We start from the raw sequence: 25,257 nt of genomic DNA, 5'->3' as shown, positions 1-25,257 counted from the left end.
GAGTGACAGTCCTGCTGTGTCTGTGTGATCGGAGCGATAAGACGCTGCTATCTGTCATTTTCTCCTCTTTCCTCTCTCCTCCGCGCGCCTTTTTACCTCCTGACCCTGACCGTCCCATAATCCTTCTCTCTCACCCCTCACCCCTCTCTTCTCAGCACGGAGGACATTGACCAGAATAAGAAACAGGACACTGACTCAGGAGTTGGCAGCGACAACGGGGACAAGAGACTGTCTGCCACCGAGGTAGGATGAAGGGGGTGTTTGTGTGTGTGTTCACTTGCATGCAAGCATGCACACGCTTACACTCATGCATGCACATACTGTATGTGTGTAACATATGCATTGTGTATTCTACAGTATGCATTAACAAACAAAAAACAATCGTTTTTTTGGTTTTGCGTCATAAGTTGAGCGTTTAGAAATGTACATTAATGTAAGGTTATGCAAGAAAGAACACATCTGCCTGGTGATGTTGAATCGTCACCAGCTCTTCAAAGCCGTTCTGGACTCAGTTGAGCACACAGCCACAGCCTGATATCTTTCTATCGTTTGTTTGTTCTTTTTTTCTTTCTTACTTTCATATACACTTGTTCACCATGACATCACTGTGTTTTGTGGTGATCAAAGTAATGAATAAGATGGATATTGTCAGGTATGACACGACAGTTCTCTAGAACGACGCGTTTGGGATGTGTTGTCGAAGAGAACCCAATTATGAGCATCTGTTCAGCAGTATGTTGAAATCTTTTTTTTTGTAGCTGAAACATTTGGCTTCTTCTGACTGAAATACATCCGGTTGCGTTGTAGCAGTTGTAGAGATGCTTTGATTTGGTTTCTGGAACAGAAATGTTTGCTAGTGTTTCTGGTAACTGAACTGTGTGGATGTTTCAGCCTTCAGATGAGGACAGCTTGAGTCTCAATGTCCCCATGTCCCACATCACAGAGGAGGAGGGGCTAAGCAAAGACGACTCCAGCGAACACATCAGCGCTCTAACAGGTAAACCCCCCCAACCCACACACACACGCAAATACAAACACACACTTTTTTGACACCACACTCCACAAAGCAAGTCCTGCAAGCTCTAGTTTTATCTTGATTATTGTCCAGTCATATGGTCAAGTGCTGCAAAGAAAGATCTAGTTAAGCTGCAGCTGGCCCAGAACAATGTCATGTCTTGCTGTTCATTGTAATCAGAGGGCTAATATGGCTGAGAGTTGAGGAAAGACTTGACTGCGTCACTTCTTGTTTTTATTAGAAACAATGTGTTGGAAATTCCAAATTGTTTGCATAGTCAACTTACACAAAGTACTGACACACACACACACACTTACCCCACCAGACATGCCACCAGGGGTCCAGAACAAATTCATGAAAATGTACAGTAATATACAGAGCCATGAGTGCATGGAACGCCCTTCCATCTTATAAAGCACAAGTGAACAGCAAACCTGGTTTCAAAAACCAAATAAAGCAACACCTCACAGCACGATGCCTCTCTCCCATGTGACCTACTTGTTGTGTGTATGTACTGACATGTATTTGTAACTGATAGATGTGCACAAAATGAAAGTAACCAAGTAACCACCGAATGATTCCTAACCCAACATATGACTAGACACTCAGTGTGGATATCTCAACCCCAGTTTGTCAATGAGTAACCGTCCAGCCCTGATAACAGCCCCTCCTGAATGGGAGAAGGGGACAGCCAGCAGGGCTGCCTGTGTGTGAGGCACAATTTCTGTCTCTCCAGATGCCAGACATCGTCAGGTTGGGATAACACAGTAACACAGCCCAGACAGAGACTGTAGAGAGGCCTCTGGTTTATTTCCCTATCTGCCACCAGAGGAAACAGAGGATAGAAACATTGTCAATGTTGCGCTAAAGGGAGGAAGTGGGATAAAAGAGATGTTTCCGGATCCTTCATGGTGTCTCTCTATGTGGCTCAGTGGGTTGTTTTTCCTGATTGTTGTTTTTGAGAGGGATGGAGGGAGCTCTGGGGGAGTGTTGACTCTGGCTAAACTCTGATGAGTGTGTGTGGTGGGGACAGGGAATACAGATATACACCAGTAAGGCTATGTCAGCACACCCAGGGAGTAGTCTGGGAGTGGGTCACTGATAGGCTGGCGGGCCTCAGACTGGGTGGGAATGGTGTTGAAAGTGAAGGTGGAGTGTGTCGTAAGAATATCACAATGTGTGTGTTAAACGGCAGGCTAAATCAGACTGACTTAGATAAGAGGAGTTGGGGTTTGTCACCTTTTAGTCCCTAAATCCTCTAATGGATTGGAAGACAAGGGCCTGATACAAAAAGGTTGGATTCATCCATACTGTAAAATAAAGTAGCGGACAGCAGAATACAGCTACCTCTATCCAGAGCTGTCAGAGTATCTGGGCTGTTATATTAGCAGAGCTCTGATGGATTCTCTGTAGACCTTCACTCCCGGACCAGAAGACTGGTTATTAATAGACCACCTCGAACTCTCTCAATCATGTCAGAGAGAGGCAGGCAGAGAGGCAGGCAGAGAGAGGCAGGCAGAGAGAGGCAGGCAGAGAGAGGCAGGCAGAGAGAGGCAGGCAGAGAGAGGTAGGCAGAGAGAGGCAGAGAGTGAGAGGCAGAGTGGCAGAGAGTGAGAGGCAGAGTGGCAGAGAGTGAGAGGCAGAGTGGCAGAGAGTGAGAGGCAGAGTGGCAGAGAGTGAGAGGCAGAGAGTGAGAGGCAGAGTGGCAGAGAGTAAGAGGCAGAGTGGCAGAGAGTGAGTGGCAGAGTGGCAGAGAGTGAGTGGCAGAGAGTGAGTGGCAGAGAGTGAGAGGCAGAGTGGCAGAGAGTGAGTGGCAGAGAGTGAGTGGCAGAGAGTGAGAGGCAGAGAGTGAGAGGCAGAGTGGCAGAGAGTGAGAGGCAGAGAGTGAGAGGCAGAGTGGCAGAGAGTAAGAGGCAGAGTGGCAGAGAGTGAGTGGCAGAGTGGCAGAGAGTGAGTGGCAGAGAGTGAGAGGCAGAGTGGCAGAGAGTGAGTGGCAGAGAGTGAGAGGCAGAGAGTGAGAGGCAGAGTGGCAGAGAGTGAGAGAGGCAGAGAGGCAGGCAGAAAACAGAGGGAGATTGTGCAGATTCTCTCTGTAGGTTTCTAGACCATTAGTTAAGTCCTACAGCAGAACTCTGATAAACCCAAATGATAAAAAAGACCAAAAAAAACGATATACAGCACCAGTCAAAAGTTTGGACACACCTACTCATTCCAAGGTTTTTCTTTATTTTTACAATTTTCTACATTGTTGAATAATAGTGAAGACAACAAAACTATGAAATAACAATAATATGGAATCATGTAGTAACCAAACAAGTGTTAAACTGTTCCTAGGCCATCATTGTAAATAAGAATTTGTTCTTAACTGACTTGCCCAGTTAAATAAAGGTTAAATAAATAAAATAAACAAATCAAAATATATTTTATATTTGAGATTCTTCAAAGTAGCCACCATTTGCCTTTATGACAATTTTGCACACTCTTGGCATTCCCTCAACCAGCTTCATGAGGTAGTCACCTGGAATGCATTTCAATTAACAGGTGTGCCTTGTTAAAAGTTAATTTGTGGAATTTCTTTCCTTCTTGATGCTTTTGAGCCAATCAGTTGTGTTGTGACAAGATAGAGGTGGTATACAGAAGATAGCTCTATTTGGTAAAAGACAATGTCCATATTATGGAAAGAACAGCTCAAATAAAGAACCTTGGGGGTTTTGTGGTATATGACCAATATATACAATATATACAGAAGTATGTGGACACCTCTTCAAATTAGTGGATTCGGCTATTTCAGCCACACCGTTGCTGACAGGTGTATAAAATCGAGCACACAGCCATGCAATCACAATAGACAAACATTGGCAGTAGAATGGCCTTACTGAAGAGTTCAGTGACTTTCAACGTGTCCCCGTCATAGGATGCACCTTTCCAATAAGTCAGTTCGTCAAGTTTCTGCCCTGCTAGAGCTGCCCCGTTCAACTGGAAGTGCTGTTATTGTGAATTGGAAATATCTCGGAGCAACAACGGCTCAGCCACAAAGTGATAGGCTACACAAGCTCACAGAACGGAACTGGCGAGTGCTGAAGCACACAGCGCGTAAACATTGTCTGTCCTCGGTTGCAACACTCACTACTGAGTTCCAATCTTCCTCTGGAAGCAACATCAGCACAATAACTGTTTGTCGGAAGCTTCATGAAATGGGTTTCCGTGGTCGAGCAGCCGCACACAATCCTAAGATAGATCACCATGTGGAATGCCAAGCGTCGGCTGGAGTGGTGTTAAGCTCGCCGCCATTGGACTCTGGAGCAGTGGAAATGCATTCTCTGGAGTGATGAATCGTGCTTCACCATCTGGCAGTCCGACGGACGAATCTGGGTTTGGCGGAAAACGCTACCTGCCCGAATGCATAGTGCCGATAGTAAAGGTTGGTGGAGGAGGAATAATGGTCTGGGGCTGTTTTTCATGGTTCGGGCTAGGTCCCTTAGTTCTAGTGAAGGGAAATCTATTGGGATATCTATATCAATGACATTCTAGACAATTCTGTGCTTCTAACTTTGTGGCAACAGTTTGGGGAAGGCCCTTTCCGTTTCAGAATGACAATGCCCCCGTGGGATGAATTGGAATGCCAACTGTGAGCCAGGCCTAATCGCCCAACATCAGGGCCCGACCTCACTAATGCTCTTGTGGCTGAATGGAAGCAAGTCCCCGCAGCAATGTTCCAACATGTAGTGGAAAGCCTTCCCAGAAGAGTGGAGAGTGTTATAGCAGCAAACTCCATATTAATGACCATGATTTTGAAATGAGATGTTCGACGAGCAGGTGTCCACATACTTTTGGGCATGTAGTGTACCATGGCTACGGGCTGTTCTTATGCATGGCGCAACATGGAGTAGCCGTGCACCACAAAACCCTAAGGTGCGTTATTTCTATTATAAACTGGTTAGCAACGTAATTAGAGCAGTCATACCCATGGTATTCCACGGCTTTCAGCCAATCAGCATTCAGGTCTCGAACCACCCAGTTTATAATTTTATATAGAGTGCAGAGGTTGTAATGTTGTTCTAACCAAATCCCATAAACAAGCGATCAAACACAATATTGGAATTGGTCATCGTATATATATATATGCGACTGTGTCTCTATAAAGTAAATGCCTTTGAAATGTGACATTCTCTGACCTGACCTCTAACTTCTGACCTTAATGTCTGCTCCCCTGTAGCGGACCCCCACGGGGACGGGGTGCAACTGATAGAGGAGAGCCCAACAGAGGCCCTGAAAGACCTGAAGGAACAGTTAGGCTACAGAGACTCCTCTTCGGCTCTCAGCAACCGCTTCCGCAGCTACATCAAGGCAAGGGCCTCTCTCTCTCTCTCTCTCTCTGTCTCTCTGTCTCACTCACTCACTGAAAGACTTGGTTTAAAGTGACTTAGGTGAGCAACATGCTGAATTCACCCATTTTTACATTTAGGGTTAACTATACCTTTAATAACTGATCTTTATGAGCTGAATCCATTATGAGCTACACTTAGAAAAAAGGGTTCCAAAAAAGTTATCTGGCTGTCCTCATAGGATGGTTCCAGGTAGAACTATATTTGCTTCCATGTGGAACCCTCTGTGGTAAGATAGGTTCTAGAAGGTTCTAGATAACACCTTTTTTCCCCAAGAGTGTAGCTGTGACTCTGGAGCTGTTACTAAGGGAATAATGCCCCCTGTTATACACTACAGTTTGACGTCCATTAAGGCTGTCTGCATTGTGAAAGATCCATAGGGAAATGGCTGTGCTGTAAATAATGAAAGAGTTAGTGTTTTTATCAAAAGGAAAAGGGCAATTCCACGCCAGGGTAGCCCAGGATAACCCATTCTCCCTCTTTTATTCTCTGCCTGCCTGTCTGTCAATTCAATTTAATTCAAAGGGCTTTATTGGTATGGGAAACATGTTTACATTTGCCAAATCAAGTGAAATAGATAATAAACAAAAGTGAAATAAACAATCAGAAATGAACAGTAAACATTACACTACCAAAAGAATAATGACATTTCAAATGTCATATTATGTCTATATACAGTGTTGTACTGATGTGTAGATAGTTAAAGTACAAAAGGGAAAATAATAAACATAAATATGGGTTGTATTTACAATGGTTTTCTTCACTGGTTTCCCTTTTCTTGTGGCAACAGGTCACAAATATTGCTGCTGTGATTGCACACTGGTATTTCACCTTATACAGTAGATATGGGAGTTTATCAAAATTGGATTTGTTCTCAAATTCTTTGTAATCTGAGGGAAATATGTTTCTCTGTGGTCATACATTTGGCAGGTTAGGAAGTGCAGCTCAGTTTCTACCTCAATTTGTGGGCAGTGTGCACATAGCCTGTCTTCTCTTGAGAACCAGGTCTGCCTACGGCGGCCTCTCTGAATAGCAAGACTAATGTCACTAAGTCTGTACATAGTCAAAGCGTTCCTTAGTTTTGGGTCAGTCACAGTGGTCAGGTATTCTGCCACTGTGTACTCTCTGTTTAGGGCCAAATAACATTCTAGTTTGCTCAGTTTTTAGGGTGAATTCTTTCCAATGTGTCAAGGAATTATCTTTTTGTTTTCTCATGATTTGGTTGGGTCTAATTGTGTTGCTGTCCTGGGGCTCTGTGGGGTCTGTTTGTGTTTGTTAACAGAGCCCCAGGACCAACTTGCTCAGGGGACTCTTCTCCAGGTTCATCTCTCTGTAGGTGATGGCTTTGTTATGGAAGGGTTGATAATTAGCAAGTATTCTGCTCTACATGCATTATTTGGTGTTTTACACAGAGGATTTTTGTTACAGAGTTCACAGTGCATTCAGTCTCAGTTTGGTATTTGTCCCATTTTGTGAATTTTTGGTTGGTGAGTGGACCCCAGACCTCACAACCATAAAGGGCAATGGGTTCTATAACTGATTCAAGTATTTTTAGCCAGATCCTAATTGGGATGTAAAAGTGTATGTCCCTTTTGATGGCGTAGAAGGCCCTTCTTGCCTTGTCTCTCAAATCGTTCACAGCTTTGTGAAGATACCTGTAGTGCTGATGTTTAAGCCTATCCCTCTCTAGCTCTCCCTGTCACTCTTTCTTTCTCTCTCCCCCTCTCCCTCCCCTGCTGTCCCGTGTGTGTGACAGTGAAAGGCAGGGTGGTATAATATCCAACCCCATGTGGTGTGTCAGCAGATCTTTAAGGGAGGAAGGGAGGGAGGCACACTGGCCTGCTTATACACTCTCACTCACGAGGAAAAATTTAAGTGAACCGCAGCCAATCGCTGGCTTGTTCTCTGGATCATGTGACTTGACTGCAGCTGGTGCTGATGTCGCGCGCGCACGTGTGTGTATAACTCGGTGTGTATATGTGTGTGTTCCTGCTCGTGCAGGGACGGACGCCAGACTACGACGAGCCCCTCAGGATAGAGGAAGACACACACTGGGCCTCTGAACAGACGTGAGTATCCCTCCATCCATCCGTCTTTCATCTGTCTTTTTCTCCTCCCTCTCTCTGTTCACTCTAGTGGGTGTGTCTCTGTGTGTCAGTCTGTTTCTGTCCCCTCTATCAGTCTCTATCACTTTCTGTGCTATAAGATGTGTTTCCTCTTTATACTGTATGTGCAGTACTCTTTGCCCATCTGTATTAAAGTTGATTGATGTACACTGTCAGCTCTTTACTGTTGGCTAGATTAGAAACGTCTTTGGTGACTTTTGAGAGGCTGTGCTCCTCCTAAGTTGTTCTTGGCTCTTCTATACCGTAGTTGTTGTTTTCTTAGGTGAAAGATAGAGACCCACATACTGTCAAACGGGAGAATGTGGCCCAAAAAGAGGCCTGGGATTTAGAAATATGCTCTTTATTTAAACAAACTATCACCATACTATTTTCTTGCCACAGCAAAGCTATGTGTGTTCTGCTACATATCACACCACATATATTGTTTGTGCCTTTATCTATACCAGGGCGACATTAGGTTAGCATTTCCATAAATGTTTTTATGCATGACGTATTCAAAAGCATTTTTTATTGATGAAACACAGTTCTGAATTGTAAACAAGATGACTCACTTCCTGTTTCCTTTCCCGTAGGTCAAAGGTCACAGAAGGAACGCACATTGCCATGATCAACCAGCTGAAGGAGGCTGTGGAGCTACTACAAGACCCTAACAGGTGGGCTCTGTTACGATTCTGTTATAATGCTGGTTATTTCTGGTTATAGCTGGTTATAATACTATTACACCTTTCTCACTTTTACTATCATGCTGGCCTATCATGCTGGCCTTATTTAATAATCATTGTTACCAGCATGTTCAGGATAATTTTCAAGGTGAAATTGGTCATTGCCATGATCATCTTAAGGATTGATATCGTCATAAGCAGATCTCTATATGAAGGAACATTGGAAAGTTGCATTGTAAACTTTGGAGTACTGTTATCCCTAATGAGTCAGAGGTTACATTTCTGACCTTAACAAGTAAATCCCCAAACCCAACAGATGGCTCATTGTCATATTATGCAGAGAGAGGCAGTCAAAATCTCCCACACAGCCCAACACTAACTCTGCAGAATATATTATCCACCATGCGTCATCTAACCATATTTCAGGTCAATGTTGTGAGGAATTGTGGGTGAAATGTCCCACTTGGCCACATCAGAATGTTGTCATTGTAGCTACCACGATGTCTTTGTGTATTTTTTTGTTGAGTCAGAGCCCACTCATTGTCACACACACTGTACCGCATGCTGCTCCCTCCTGCTCTGCAACATGTATATGGTAGCAATAATAAGGCATTTGGCTGTCTTACCTGGTTCTGTGAACATATAGTTCAGTACAGGGACTGGAATGACTCCAGGTCTGGCTCACTGGAGGTAAAAGACACTCATTGGGCATTGAGCTGTGAGGATCTGTGTAGTTGTCTGACCTCCCTACTCTCTGTCTGCCTCTTTCTCTCTCACTCTTTCTACTCTCTCTGCTTTCAGAGTGAGTATGGAAACAGAGGACCTATCTGGAGTTCAGCTTTACCCTGTTGAGATGGTCATGGTTGAAGACTCTCTCAAGTAAGACTGTGTGTCTGTGTGTCTGTGCGCGTTGCGTGCACACATGAGTTATTTCTTACTCTCTCTCTGTCCCTCTCTCTCTCACTACAGTGGCCAAGACAGTGACGGCAGTGAAGAACAAACCACACCCAAGGTGAGACTCACATATTTGGTTTTACTGCATAATGTACACACCTTCACTGCATTTGGAAAGCATTCAGACCCCTTGACTTTTTCCACATTTTGTTATGTTACAGCCTTATTCTGAAATGGATTAAATTGTTTTTTCCTCCTCATCAATCTACACACAATACCCCATAATGACAAAACAAAAACAAGTTTTTAGAAATTTTAGCAAATGTAGTAAAAATAAAAAACATGAATATCACATTTACATAGCTATTCAGATATTTTACTCTGTACTTCGTTTAAGCACCTTTGGCAGCGATTACAATCTCGAGTCTTCTTGGGTATGACGTAACAAGCTTGGCACACCTGTATTTGGGGAGTTCTCCCATTGCTCTCTGCAGAACCTGTCAAGCTCTGTCAGGATGGATGGGGAGCATCGCTGCACAGCTATTTCCAGGTCTCTCCAGAGATGTTAGATTGGGTTCATGTCCGGGCTCTGGCTGGGCCACTCAAGGACATTCAGAGACTTGTCCCAAAGCCACTCCTGCATTGTCTTGGCTTAGGGTCGTTGTCCTGTTGAAAGGTGAACCTTTGGCCCAGTCTGAGGTCCTGAGCGCTCTGGAGCAGGTTTTCATCAAGGATCTCTCTGTACTTTGCTCTGTTCATCTTTCTCTCGATCCTGACTAGTCTCCCAGTCCCTTCCGCTGAAAAACATCCCCACAGAGTGATGCTGCCACCACCATGCTTCGCCGTAGGGAGGGTGCCAGATTTCCCCCAGACGTGGTGCTTGGCCAAAGAGTTCAATCTTGGTTTCATCAGACTAGAGAATTTTGCTTCTCATGGTCTGAGAGTCCTTTTACTGAGGAGTGGCTTCCGTCTGGCCACACTACCATAAAGGCCTGATTGGTGGAGTGCTGCAGAGATGGTTGTCCTTCTGGAAGGTTCTCCCATCTCCACAGAGGAACTCTGGAGCTCTGTCAGAGAAACCATCGGGTTTTTGGTCAACTCCCTGACCAAGGCCCTTCTCCCCCAATTGCTCAGTTTGGCCGGGTGGCCAGCTATAGGAAGAGTCTTGGTGGTTCCAAACTTCTTCCATTTAAGAATGATGGAGGCCCCTGTGTTTTTGGTGCAGATATTTTTTGGTACCCTTCCCCAGATCTGTGCCTCAACACAATCCTGTCTCGGAGCTTTACGGACGATTCCTTCGACCTCATGACTTGGTTTTTGCTCTGACATGAACTGTCAACTGTGGGACCTTTTATATAGAAAGGTGTGTGCCTTTCCAAATCAAGTCCATTTACCACAGGTGGGCTCTAATGAAGTTGTAGAAACATCTCAAGGATGATCAATGGAAACAGATGCACCTGAGCTCAATTTTGAGTCTCATAGCAAAGGGTCTGAAAACGTATGTAAATAAGGTATTTCTGTTTTTTTTTGGGGGGGGGGTTTGCAATAATTTCTTCTGTATTCGCTTTGTCATTATGGGGTATTGTGTGTAGCTTGATGAGAATTATTTTTTTTAATCCATTTTTGAGTAAGGCTGAAACTTATCAAAATGTGGAAAAAGTCAAGGGGCCTGAATACTTTCCGAATGCACTGTATGAGGACCCTTTGAGCACCTATACTGCATGACCTCTGACTATGACCATTGTGTGAGTATGTGCCCCATCTGGGTAAAATATATCAGCATCTGTGTTACAGACTAAGACCCCTCTCCTGAGTTGGTGTGTGTTTAGTCTCCCTCCCTGAGCAAGCAGCAATGCACTTCCTATTCCTGTCTGCTGTAATATAGCTCTGCTGCTCGTTGGTAGTTGGATATTGTTAAGATTACTTGTTTGTAGTATAACTTATTTGAGTTGTGGTGAATGTTGTTTTGGAGCTGTATTAGAGTGTAAGCGTGTCTCCTTTGTAGAGTATAATTCTTTCTGGAAGTAAAGATTGAATTGGTGTGGTAGATGTACAAATAAGTTCCACCGGTTGGTATGTTTTATCTAGTGGGACACTCCCGATGGAGGCTTTGAGTTCCAGAAGAAACGAGAGTTGATTCTAGAGAGGGCCAGGCTGGAGGCCCAGCTTGCATACCAACAATATGAGACGCATATGTCCAACCAGGTAACCCTAGTAACAAGCCATGGGTGGCCACGCCCCCTCAGGCTTACCAGCCAATCCCTTCCTCTGATTCCCCTCATCTAGTGTGTGTGTGTGTGTGTGTGGTCATTTCATGCCCTTGACCACTGGTCCCAAGTCAGTTTTTGTGTGAAGTGTTACAGTTCCAGAGAGGGCTACAGTAGGGGTAAGCTCATCCTAGATATGTGGTTAAGTGCATTAGAGGTTGAATCCTAACTCAAGATCCGTGCGTAATTGAGTTTCTGCAAAAATCTGCCATTGACTTCAATGCAAGATTGCGTGAACGTTTACTTGGATTTCAAGTTAGGATTCAGCACTATGTGACCAGTAGGTGTGTTTGCTGGTGTGACCTCTACCCTGTTACCTAACTAGCCAACCCATTACCTTTTAGACCTGTGTGTCGGTCTGCTGTTTTGCATATCTGTAACTTTGATCGTACCTTTGTTTACGCTTCTAGACGTACAATAGATGAAGGGAATTATTTGAAACAGGTGCTTGTATGTGTTGTGTTGATGTTTTTGTTGTGTCTGTGTGAGATTTAGTTTTGTGATGTGTGTAGCATGTTTCTATAGTTTGCAGTATGTGAAGTTGACCAATAGTTTACAAACAAACACCCCGACCCAGTCTGGGTCAGTACTAATGATTGGTCCTGAGCTTCAGAGCAAGTCAGGGATTGGATCACACTTTATAGGCCTAACCAAATGCTTTAAAACTTTAAAAGTTGGTTTAATTTCTTTAAAAGCTCTAGCCGGAGGGTTGAAAACCCTATAGTGGAAACACACCAGGACCAAGGAAGAAGGAACAACAGCATAGCACATAACAAGGAGAAGACATTAGCTGTGTTTGAATACTCATACTAACCATACTATTTGTGATGTAAATTGAGTATGTAGTATGCTTATTGGTCATATTAAGGATATAGTTAGTATGCCAAAAGTTCCCAATATACGACTTGTACAAGCAGTGGACACTATTTCTGTGCTTTTAGGGCCCATAATGCAATTATTCAGAAAATGGGCATGGCTTCAAAACTTTTCAGATTTGAAGAAAATGGAGGAAAATATGCAGCCGAAGTCTAACGAGAGCTGATACAAATTCATTGCGTTAACTAATAATGACAAATGTTAAGAAAATGGTGAGCAATGTAATAAAGTAATGACTTTTCAAATAAGTTATGTTACACGTTATTTTGGCTGACAATTTGTTAGCTACGCTATCCTTACGAACCACATAGCATATCATTACAGCAGTTGCTTGTATGTACTGGTATGTTAGCTAGCTACCTAACGTTAGTTGGCTACTAATACATCAAACTTGCCATTATATGAACTATATGCTATCTAACTAAATGCCAAACATTTATTGACTTGATTATTCATGTGATTCTTAGCTTAGCTAAGTGGTATAGTTGTTGTGCGTTCTCAATGGACATTGTTAATGAAGTCGTAAGATGTCTAGCTAGTAATATGTTATGGTAACAAGCTAGCAAGACGTTGCATAGCAATAGCATCAACTTCCGGTAGACAGGCAAAGTGCTAGTACGCTCAACTGAAAGGATACTGTTTGTTTACAGTATACTAAAATTAACTTATAGTATAATGTATATGCTCATTACGTTTGTAGTATACAGTATGTTAGAGCGGCAGGTAGCCTAGTGGTTAGAACGTTGGCCTAGCAACCGAAAGGTTGCAAGATCGAATCCCCGAGCTGACAAGGTAAAAATCTGTCATTCTGCCCCTGAACAAGGCAGTTAACCCACTGTTCCATGGCTGTCATTGAAAATAAACATTTGTTCTTAACTGACTTGCCTAGTTAAATAAAGGTAAAAAAATATATATAACAGTATGGGTATTTGAACACAGCTATTGTCTGGCAATTCTTTCAAAATCTTCAACAATGCTCTAGCGTTGTCACAGAGACAAGGCCCACTATTGGGGACAGGGCACACATCCAACACTGACCACTTGAAGAGAGCACTGTTACCACATAGCAACACCATATCCAATACCAGCTACATGACCATAGAAACAGTGACCTCAGCACAATCAAGCTAAAGGACAATTGGCCATACCAGTCAATCTGGGTGAGGGTCAGAGAGAAAGGGACAGGGTGAGTTATGATCTAGTTAAGCCATCTCAGAGGTCATCTGTTGTGTTACATGGTATAGGATGCCAAGCACCAATCTAAATCCTGCACACACATGTTCGTCATACACACATACACCACCAGCTGTCTTGTCCCCAATTCCCCCAGTAGACCTGGATAATGTGTGTGTTGTTTAAGTGTACTCTCAGGAGAAGAGGGTCCCTAACCTTTGTGTGTACTCCCTTTGACTCTCTACCAGGGAGAAGACAGAGTTCCAGGCAGCGGTCCCACGTTTACCACTCCTCCCACCCCTCCCTTCGGTTTGAAGCCCCGCTCGGGTGAGTGCAGGCTGGGCATGGCACACTATGGGGGTGGGTGATGGCGGGTACCCCTCTATAGTCTCCATAATCAATACATTACACACATCTCAGTCAGATAGATGCACAATACCTCCAACTGTCTACACAGACTACAGTCCCTGATAGAGTCCATTCATGCGTCCATCCTTTCTCTCCAAAATGAAGACTTGGACGCCCTCAATCCCCTCCGCTCTGCTTCTCCCCCAAACCCCAAATCCTCCCACACCCCGATACAACTTTTATTGGGTTATACCATTATCCCAAAGTAAAAATGACATGGGTTCAGTTCCTCCAATAGTCAAGAGTCAATCCCCCCCAAAAGTCACAGCTTCTAATGAGGCACATAATATCTCATTAATACCCTCTGTCCCCAAAAGCAGAAGCAGCAGCAGTTGGGTCATGCTGTAGAGGCTACCGACCCAGTCCTGACTAACATGCAATGCTCCCACAATGTTTCTCTAACGCTGTGTGAACATGGCCCAGAGAGAAAGATATGTGTGTTTGCTGAGAATACGTGGGTCTGAGTACTCTGCACCCAATCCCAAAGAGTGGCTATGGAGGAAGAGGATACAAACACACATACAGTCTCTTCCTTCTTTGAGTTAAATAACTGACGGACTGGTTAGCTACATCCTATGGAATAGCGCGGGTCCACAGACTCTGGGTTGAGAAAAACAATGTCTCTACAATCCTTTCCGAATCCTGTCTGGTACTCCTCATGGTCAGATGGCTTTGGGTGCAGGTTCACTGAAATGACTCTAGCGTCTGATGTTCACTGCTTGTAGAAATAGAGTTAGCATCAATCCAGCTAGTTGCTACATACTGTACGTTACTACTGTAGTGTGTGAAATGTAGCTTTACCTGCTAACATTAACAGCATGTCATGAAATCTGTATTGTGAAATGGCACTGATATTGATTTATTTTTTATCTTTGTTTTGTGTTGGTTTTTTTCTCTCATTTCATTTGTTTCTTCCTTTCCTCCCCCTCACCTTTACTCCCTTTCTATCTTTCTACCAACTGCTGCACAACCTCTCACACCAATTCTCACTCCAATCACATCCCTTTATCTAACCCAATCTGCCTTTGCATGCGATTATCAACTGCCACTGCCTGTTTCGTTCCCTTCTCTTTTAAAATTCAAACCAATTTTTCGGGAACTTTTTCTGGTGTCTCGTGTTTTTGGGGTGTGGTTTTGGAATGGACCTGTCTTGTTCTACTTGGCCCCTCCCCCCTGCACCACACCCCTCCCCCTCTACCTCTAGCCCCTGCCTCACTGCTCTGCTCGCCCCAGCCCTGTCTCCGCCCCCTCCTCACACAGGCCCTGTCCGTCGATAAAGACACTCCCCCTAGACCAGGCGATGGAGTCATGCACAGCAGTGGTAGGTCATTCCTTTCGACTATTCGGGCAATCGGAGGCCTCGAAAACAAAACAGCTCGACAGAGTATCAGATGTTTGCAAACAATGTACATTTGTGTGACTCAAATTTCTCTCACTGTTTCCTTTTTTTATTTTTCCTCTCTCTATCTATCACGCACTCGCTGTGATCTTTCTTCTCTAATCTGTCTATCCCTCGTTCCAAGCCATGGGGGTGTGTGTGATGAAAGTGTGCAGTGGACTTTTGCGGTCACATCTGTGCCTTGGACCACGTTTGGGTTGTTTCGATGACTCCGCTCCCTGACTGTGTTTTACACGATGCCCGAACCGGACGCGTGCGATCGTGCGCAAACTGATTTTGTCCCCTGACACCAAACGCGATTACGACATGCAGGTTGAAATATCAAAACAAACTGAAGCAATTATATTAATTTGGAGACAGGTCGAAAAGCATTAAACATTTATGCCAATTTAGCTAGCTAGCTTGCAGTTGCTAGCTAATTTGTCCTATTTAGCTAGCTAGCTTACTGTTGCTAGCTAATTTGTCCTGGGATATAAACATTGAGTTGTTAATTTACCTGAAATCACAAGGTCCTCTACTCCGAAAATTAATCCACACATAAAACGGTCAACCGAATCGTTTTTAGTCATCTCACCACCTTCCAGGCTTCTATTTCTTCTTTGGACTTTATATGGCGATTGGCAACTAAGTTTCATAATAAGGTGCATTACCACAGCCGACCTCAGTTCATCTTTCAATCACCCACGTGGGTATATGTTCCTAAAAACCAATGAGAAGATGGGAGAGTCAGGACTTGCAGCGTGTTCTGCGTCACAAATAGAATCAACTTCTATTTTAGCGCCTGGCAACGCAGACGCTCGTTTGCGCGAGCGAGCAGTGTGCCACTCATGTGGAGTGTGAGGGCACACTCCTACAATTTTGGGCCGATTTTCTTAATTTTAGGCTCAAAGGAAGAGCATCGTCCTCATATATCTGGTAGACTAGCTGGAGAGAAGGGGAGAAAGAGACAAAATATAATTTTGAAATGCAGTAGTTTCCCCTTAGTGATTAGAATATTTGTAAGCAAAATGTGTATGCAAATCTGCAATTCTGGAGCACTATTTTACCAGTAAAGTTCATGCAACAAATTAATGCCAATCTCTTAAATAATTATGAATAGATCCACCATTGAGCACAAAAACAACACTTGTTACAGAATATTTTACATAGAACCCCCCCGTCAATCAAAATCAATGATCTCTATCTGTTAGTCCTGTAATTTGTTGACTTCATTGGGCCTTAAATTAACATAATTTTGGTCTCTAGCTGGTTTAGGTATTACACAACAAAATACCTTTATGATGCATTCCTACTTGGAAATGTTAGATGAAACAACTTATTTCTTGAATAGGTATAAGTCTGGAGCCCTCCTGTACCCAACAACACTAACACACACATCCACATACTCTACACACACATACTCTCTGACACACTTGCACATTTATACACACGGATTTGTGTGTTTCTGTGTGTACGTGTGTGTCTGTCTGTGTCTGGGTACAGTAATTTGTTTCACCACATTCTGTCTGACACAGAACGTGTTCATTCCTCCTGCAGTCATTAGAACAGCATGTGTCTCAGTATGTTCACTCCCAGTACAAACACAGTCCAGATCTAGCAACACACATAGACACCCTCCATTAAGTCTACTCTGATACAGGCTCTGCCTGAAAACCTATTAAACACAGACACCGGATCTTTCATGCCAGGGCTGATATGGGTGGGAAAGCAGGCTGGGTACTGGGTTCATATTCACACACACAGCCAGCCAGCCAGCCAGCTTCTATCCCTAAGCCATAAGACTACTAAATAGTTAACCAATAGCTACCCGGACTATCTGCATTGACCATTTTTGCACTCTTTTGACTCATCACATACACTGCTGCTACTGTTTATTATCTATCCTGTTGCCTAGTCACTTTACCCCTACCAATATGTACATATCTACCTCAATTCCCCCGTACCCCTGCACTTGGACTCGGTACTGGTACCCCATGTACAGTATATAGCCAAATTATCATTACTCATTGTGTAGTTATTCCTTGTGTATTTATATGTTTTTACTCTCTGCATTGTTGGGAAGGGCCCATAAGTAAGCATTTCACTGTTAGTCTGCACCTGTTGTTTACAAAGCATGTGACAAATACAATTTGATTTGACATACAGCTTCATACTGGTCTATCATCTGTTGCTCTACTCCTGCTTCCCTTCTATAGCTCAGGGTATTTATGTTTTTATATTTGAACTGTTAGATAATGGTCTCACTGGGGATATCCCTCTTCCATCAGGAGGAAAACGGAAGCTGCCAGCAGCCATTTCCCCCCCAGGGCGACTCATGTTACAGGATTGTTTAACATGTTCTAAGGGTGCGTTTTTATGACATCAGCATGGAGTCAAAGTCAACATGAGCAGTTTATTACTCTCCCGTTGCTAATGATAACAATTTTATTTATATATCACTTTTCATTTACTACCATTTTCAAAGGGTTTTACAATGCAGTGTAAGAGTAAACCGCCAATGGCAGGGTAAAAGACCAATAGGTATGATAATAACATAGACATGAAGAAAGAAAATTAAAATGTTCAAAGGAGCAGTAATGTTGAAAAGGAATGTTGGACAATCTGTCATATGGAATATCCTAGTAGTGAGAACAGTGTTGATAGCTGCATATTTGTTTTCAATAAAGAGCCAATCATAGCCACGCACCAATAAACAGGTCAGGCCTCAGGGAGGTGACATCACCAGTAACCAATAGGAGTTTAGATCACGAGTGTCTGACCTCATTAACAGCCAATCAGGTCCAAGAACCCGAGCTAAGTGCACCATTCCAAATCAAAGTGTGTCTAGGGTCACACCACCAGCAGTAGTTGTTGGTAACGCGGTTAGCCTGTTTGTGTGTGGATGTCTGAGGGCAGAACTACGACGCAGAATGACTGTACTGATACTGATGACCGTGTGGTGTAGTAGCTGTTATTGACCTTTGACTTCGTAAACAACACCAGCTGCCAAGAGATTTTACTATCCTCTGAGTGGGTGATGTCACACAGTAGCAGCATTGACTGACTAGAAAGGAACCAGGATTGGAAACTTCCTCTGTGATACAGGACTTCCTTTTGGGGTAGAACACCACTGGGTGGCCATTAGACAGTGTTAAACTGGGTTTGTTGTTGAAAGCAAGACACACATAGAGATGTAATCCTCTATCTTTCTCTCTCTTGTCTGTCTCGCTCTTTCTCTGACCCCATCACCAATCAGTGTGTGCCCTCAGAGGCTCTATCAATGTGTATAACACTGGAACAAATAAACGCCCTGCCATTACATACACAGTAACCTATTTTAGAGGAGATGCTATCTATTGCTCTGGAAGGCTGGGAGGGAGAAGAGTTTCACTGGAGAGAGGGGGATGGAGAGAAAGCATCTCTACTCCACTGAAGCTAAATGGACCTTGGGAGAGTTGGCTTTGCCCCTGAGAGCTTGGTGGAGGAATGCTGCCCTGCACTCAACCCTCCACCTGACCCCTTTTACCCTCTCTTTTACCCTCACCCCTTTACCCTCTCCCCCTGACCCTCGCCTCCTCCTTCTCCAGCTGGGCTTTGTGGCCAGGGGTCTTCCTTGGCACTGCCCAGCCTGGCTTGGTACAGGGCAGGCCAGGGTCCAATATGCCAGTCTAGCCTTCTGGAAGAGAAGACAGGGGAAATGCCAACAAGCATGCCCCAGAGCTTTGTTGCACTGCCAAGACACAGTCAAGACCTGACAGGACATCTCTCACACAAATCTCCCTTTTTCATATTCCTTTCTCCCGCTCTCTTTCTAACAGTAATGGAGTGAGTTGTTTTTATACTGGAGCCAGAGAGGGGTAGTACCAATGTTCTAACTTCCTGTTTTCTGACTATTGCCTTTGTTTACTGAAACACATTTGTTTACACAAGGAAGTTCACCTTGGATTACATTTTCCACTCTATTCTCTCTCCCTCTCCCTCTCCCTCTCTGAGCCAATGCAGTCCTGTCAGCAGGATGAGGAATTTTCTCAGTCTCCAGAATGTATTTCATTTGTCAGAACACTTTATGGCTGAATGTTGACCCTGTTCAACTGAAAGGCTACATCCTAAATCTCGTAGAGAGAGTGAAATAAATAAAAGAGGAGGGACATAGAGAGAAATGTAGACACAGGGAGAGAAACAGAGAGGATGAAAACAAAATGGAGACAGAGCAGACAGCTGACGCAGGGAAAGGAGAGAGAACTGGAACGAGATAACAATAGGGGTGTGAGGTGAATTCAGACTCCTAGACTGCCCAGTCTGCCTGGGTATGAATGGTGTACACAGTATGCAGTAAATGGTGACCGGGTCACAACTTCTGCCTGTTTTGATTTAGTATCCATCCACCATCCATGGCACCACACGTTATTGAGACTGGACTGAGCAGGGCTGAACTGTGCCAGTTTACTGAGAGAAATACTTGCTGAGGCTGGCTGGCTCACTGACATTAACTTCTTTGAGACGATGTGAAAAAGCACTTTATAACTGCAGTCCATTATCATAATTTTTTATGAAGGACCAGCTACAGAGACTGTATACGTTTTTAACTTTATGACTGTCGTCTCTATGACTACACTGTCTGGACCAATGACAGGATCTTGCTGTGTCATCGCTTTGGGACCAATTTGTTTGGTGAAGAAATATTCGGAAGCGTTGTTTGGTGCTAAAACTGTCCAGATGGTCTGCTTGCCTGAGCATGAGAGGGAGGGAGAGAGAAAGAGAGAGATGTCGCCCTGTAGGATACATTCATGCTGTGCCCTTCCAGAATGTTCTGAATGTCTGTGCTTTGTCCTTCTGTAATGTTCTGAGATTCTGTGCTGTGCCCTTCCAGAATGTTCTGAGATTCTGTGCTGTGTCCTTCCAGAATGTTCTGAGAGTCTGTGCTGTGTCCATCCAGAATATTCTGAGAGTCTGTGCTGTGTCCTTCCAGAATGTTCTGAGAGTCTGTGCTGTGCCTGTGTGTGAGCCCAGAGTGTTAAGTTCTGAAATGAGCTAAGAGGAGGCAGTGGCTCCTTTTCTACGCTTTCCCAATCTCTCCCTCTTTCTCTCTCTGCTGTCCACTCAGGATTAGCCTCCGATTACAACAAAATGCACAACTATCAAATCAAACTATTTGTCACATGCGCCGAATACAACAGGTGTAGGTAGACCTTACTGTGAAATGCTTACATACGAGCCCTTAACCAACAATGCAGTTCAAGAAATAGAGTTAAGAAAATATTTTCTAAATAACATTTAAAAAAAAAAGTAACACAATAAAATAACAAGGCTAAATACAGGGGGTACAGAGTCATTGTGTGGGGGTACATGTTAGTCGAGGTAATTTGTACATGTAGGTAGGGGTAAAGTGACTATGCATAGATAATAAACAGCGAGTAGCAGCAGTGTAAACACAAAGGGGGTCAATGTAAGTAGTCCGGGTGGCCAGTAGTCCGGGTGGCCAGCAGTCTTATGACTTGAGGGTAGAAGCTGTTAAGGAGCCTTTTGGACCTAGACTTGGTGCTCCGATACCGCTTGCCGTGCGGTAGCAGAGAGAACAGTCTATGACTTGGGTGACTGGAGTCTTTGACCATTTTTTGGGCCTTCCTCAGACACTGCCTAGTTATAGTTCCTGGATGGCAGGTAGCTTGGCCCCAGTGATGTACTGGGCCGTACGCACTACCCTCTGTAGCGCCTTACGGTCGGATGCTGAGCAGTTTCCATACCAGGCAGTAATGCAACCAGTCAGGATGCTCTCGATGGTGCAGCTGTAGAACCTTTTGAGAACCCATGACAAATCTTTTCAGTCTCCTGAGGGGGAATAGGTTTTGTCATGCCCTCTTCGCGACTGTCTTGGTGTGCTTGGACCATGTTAGTTTGTTGGTGATGTGGACACCAAGGGACTTGAAGCTCTCAACCTGCTCCACTGCAGCCCTGTCGATGAGAATGGGGGCGTGCTTGGTCCTCTTTTTCCTGTAGTCCAAGATCAGCTCCTTTTGTCTTGCTCACGTTGAGGGAGAGGTTGTTGTCTTGGCACCACACTACCAGGTCTCTGAACTCCTCCCTATAGGCTGTCTTATCGTTGATGGTGATCAGGCCTACCACTGTTGTGTTGTCAGCAAACTTAATGATGGTGTTGGAGTCGTGGGTGAACAGGGAGTACAGATGGGGACTGAGCATGCACCCCTGAGGGGTCCGCATCATGGGCGCTCGCATGTGTGTCAGGGTTGTTCTCAATTCAGAATTTAATTGAGAATGCCTCATAAATTATATATTTTTTTTAAATTTTCACCATTATTTAACCAGGTAAGCTAGTTGAGGACAAGTTCTCATTTACAACTGCGACCTGGCCAAGATAAAGCAAAGCAGTGCGGCACAAACAACAACACAGAGTTACACATGGAATAAACAAGCGTACAGTCAATAACACAGTAGGGAAAAAGAGTTTGCAGAGTTTGCAGTCTAGCCAGACACTTAGGTAAATTAAATTCTTGAATTTGAACTGCGGTAGTAAACAGGATACAGAATTGCAAATTTGAATTAAAGGAAATGTTATTGTATTCAGTGAAATTCTACTACCTCTTCTATTCTATATTAGGTGTAGTCTATGTACACCCGAGTGGCGCAGCTGTCTAAGGCACTGCATCTCAGTGCTAGATGCATCACTACAGACCCTGGTTCGATTCCAGGCTGTATCACAACCGGCCATGATTGGGAGTCCCATAGGGCGCCGCACAATTGTATTTTTTATTTTATTTCACCTTTATTTAACCAGGTAGGCAAGTTGAGAACAAGTTCTCATTTACAATTGCGACCTGGCCAAGATAAAGCAAAGCAGTTCGACACATACAACAACACAGAGTTACACATGGAGTAAAACAACATACAATCAATGATACAGTAGAAAAAAATAAGACTATATACAATGTGAGCAAATGATGTGAGATAAGGGAGGTAAAGGCAAAAAAGGCCATGGTGGCAAAGTAAATAAAGTATAGCAAGTAAAACACTGGAATGGTAGATTTGTTATTTGAAGAAAGTTCAAAGTTAAAATATAAACAAGATGGTACAAAGGAGCAAAATAAATAAATAAATAAATAATAGTAGGGGAAGAGGTAGTAGTTTGGGCTAAATTATAGATGGGCTATGTACAGGTGCAGTAATCTGGGAGCTGCTCTGATAGCTGGTGCCGTTAGGGTTTGGTATGCCGTCATTGTAAATATCAATATGTTCTTAAATGACTTGCCTAGTTAATAAAATATACACTGAGCACCCCCTTTTGCCCTCAGAACAGCCTCAATTTGTCGGGGCATGGACTCTACAAGGTGTCAAAACCGTTCCTCAGGGATGCTGGCCCATGTTGACTTCAATGCTCCCCACAGTTATGTCAAGTTGGCTGGATGTCCTTTGGGTTGTGGACCATTCTTCATACACACAGGAAACTGTTGAGTGTGAAAAACCCAGCAGTGTTTCGGTTCTTGACACAAACCAGTGCGCCTGGCACCTACTACCATACCCCGTTCAAAGACACTTTGGCACACACACAATCCATGTCTCAGTTGTCTGAAGGCTTAAAAATCCTTCTTTAACCTGTCTCATTGGATTTACCAAGTGACATCAATAATGTGTCATAGCTTTCACCTGGATTCATCTGGTCAGTCTGTCATGGACAGAGCAGGTGTTCTTAATGTTTTGTACATCCTTTACATAAAACATCAAACATGTCATTATATTGAATTGCACTGAATTACATTCTACTTCCTGTTACTCAAATTCACATTGATTCAATTCGATTTTCAACTCATCAGTTGAATGGGAGTCAATTCCCAGATTCAGAATTGAGCACAATCCTGGTGTGTGTGTGGTGCGTGAGTTGTTGATGGGGTAGTCAGTGAATTGACGAGCAGGTGTCCACAGTCTCTGTTTCTCCATCTGTGTAAAAGTGACTGACAGCCTGTCAGTATGGGCCTCTAAGGACCAAACATTATCAGAGAGAGGAGGGAAGGAAAGAAGGAAAGAAGGGGAGAAAGGGGGAGGAGCTTATCATGTCCTAATTAATTAACTCCTGTGTTTTATCACCGCGTGACCAGCTTTAAGATGAGTCCCTGGTGTCATAAACCGTTATTGTTATTGTCAGGGTCAGGAGCAGCCCAGCCACAGTGAAGGAGGGTTGAGTTAAATCATTCCCCCATCCTATATTGTGACTGGCTGTATCTACGAACCCTCTCGTCTGGCCAATGTTGTGCTGCCCTAGTATGAGACATCTGTGTGTTTACAATAATTGACATATCTGTGCTTCCTCTCTACATGGTCACGTCTCATTCTGTTATTGAATGTTCCCCTCCCTAACCACATTCACACCCTCTATAATAGTCAACATCCTGTTCTCTCTATGGCGATGGAGGAGTGATCGCCCCTCTCTACTCTATATCAGCCAGTCATGCTTCTGGATGAGGCCTGTGTTTATCTCTAACTTCCTACTGGGATAGCCCCTCAAGGAGCCATTGCCCCTGTAAGAGATGGTCAGATAGGGCCAACGTTATTAAAGTCTAGTGTGAATACTTTAGAAATGCATTCTCCTTTCCTTTTCCCCAAGCGTGGGTTGAAGTGTCCAGTGACTCTTGGGCTCCCCCATGTGGTGTGACTTTGCACCACAAGGCAGAGCTACAGAATGTGTTCCATGTAGTGGTGTGTCACTGAGCTGTATATGGAGGCTGTTGCAAGGGAGATTTATGGCCAGAATATAGGCCACAGACATAGTAAATGATTCACTCCTATGTTGTAGAATGATGGCTGTAACATGTGATCAGAGGCCAAGCCTGTTTCTCTCTTACACACACACACACACACACACACACACACACACACACTCCTCTGAATACATTTCCTCCTCCCACACTTTAAAAAAAATGCATCATTTCCTCTAATGCGTTTTCTTTGTTATATGTATGCTTACCAGTTAAAAAGTGGTTTTATGAATATATTACAATCAGAGAAGACTTCTGTTTTTATGAGTACAATAACACAAAACAAATAAATATGCTTAATTGTCAAGCCTCCTGTCAGTTGCTGTGGGTCCTGGAGGGGTCATGGTATCTGTTGGTATGCAGGATTGACTAAGTGGGGTGTCTTTAGGAAAACCAATTTTCCACATTCAATCTTCCTGCAGATGACTCCTTTCATGACAATGAAGGCAGCCCAGAGCCCAGCACTGTAGTGTGCATCTGGATAGCTACATATCCGTTTGTAAGAGAAAGTGTGATTTCGGTGTCAGTGAATATTGCAGTATGCATTTACACTACATGACCAAAAGTATGTGGACACCTGCTCGTCTCATTCCAAAATCATGGTCATTAATATGGAGTTGGTCCCCACTTTGCTGCTATAACATCCTCCACTATTCGGGGAAGACTTTCTACTAGATGTTGGAACATTGCTGCGGGGACTTGCTTCCATTCAGCCACAAGAGCATTAGTGAGGTCAGGCACTGATGTTGGGCGATTAGGCCTGGCTCGCAGTCGGCGTTCCAATTCATCCCAAAGGTGTTCAGTGGGGTTGAGATGCAGGCCAGTCAAGTTCTTCCATACCGATCTCAACAAACCATTTCTTTATGGACCTCGCTTTGTGCACAGGAGCGTTGTCCTGCTGAAACAGGAAAGGGCCTTCCCCAAACTGTTGTCACAAAGTTGGAAGCACAAAATCATCTAGGATGTAATTTTATGCTGTAGCTTTAAGATTTCCCTTCACTGGAACTAAGGGACCTAGCCCGAACCATGAAAACAGCCCCAGACCATTATTTCTCATCCACCAAACTTTACAGTTGGCACTATGTATTTGTGCAGGTAGCGTTCTCCTGGCATCTGCCAAACCCAGGTTCACCCGTCGGACTGCCTGATGGTGAAGCGTAATTCATCACCCAAGAAAACGTGCTTCCAGTGCTCCAGAGTCCAACAGCTGCGAGCTTTACACCACTCAAGCTGAAGCTTGGCATTGCGCATGGTGATCTTAGGCTTGTGTGCTGCTGCTCGGCCATGGAAACCCATTTCATGAAGCTC

The 25,257-nt window shown here is 44.0% G+C and overlaps 1 protein-coding gene across 5 annotated transcripts in view; it reads left to right on the top strand.

Moving 5' to 3' along the window:
* lrch1 (leucine-rich repeats and calponin homology (CH) domain containing 1) overlaps nucleotides 1-25,257 on the top strand; it is a 98,395-nt gene that overhangs the window by 64,364 nt on the left and 8,774 nt on the right. For 2 of the 5 annotated variants that reach the window (XM_029702581.1, XM_029702576.1), the window contains exons 7-16: nucleotides 156-243; nucleotides 892-997; nucleotides 5,232-5,362; nucleotides 7,402-7,469; nucleotides 8,099-8,179; nucleotides 8,990-9,067; nucleotides 9,158-9,200; nucleotides 11,171-11,287; nucleotides 13,647-13,725; nucleotides 15,011-15,127. In XM_029702581.1, the coding sequence (XP_029558441.1) occupies nucleotides 156-243; nucleotides 892-997; nucleotides 5,232-5,362; nucleotides 7,402-7,469; nucleotides 8,099-8,179; nucleotides 8,990-9,067; nucleotides 9,158-9,200; nucleotides 11,171-11,287; nucleotides 13,647-13,725; nucleotides 15,011-15,127 (908 nt within the window). The remainder of the gene's footprint in view (nucleotides 1-155; nucleotides 244-891; nucleotides 998-5,231; nucleotides 5,363-7,401; nucleotides 7,470-8,098; nucleotides 8,180-8,989; nucleotides 9,068-9,157; nucleotides 9,201-11,170; nucleotides 11,288-13,646; nucleotides 13,726-15,010; nucleotides 15,128-25,257) is intronic. The other 3 variants (XM_029702582.1, XM_029702580.1, XM_029702577.1) reach the window with 2 other exon arrangements.

The sequence above is a fragment of the Salmo trutta genome, chromosome 20 (assembly GCF_901001165.1).
Source record: "Salmo trutta chromosome 20, fSalTru1.1, whole genome shotgun sequence".
In the NCBI taxonomy this organism is placed as follows: Eukaryota; Metazoa; Chordata; class Actinopteri; order Salmoniformes; family Salmonidae; genus Salmo; species Salmo trutta.
This window is presented reverse-complemented; position numbering and strand designations above follow the sequence as displayed.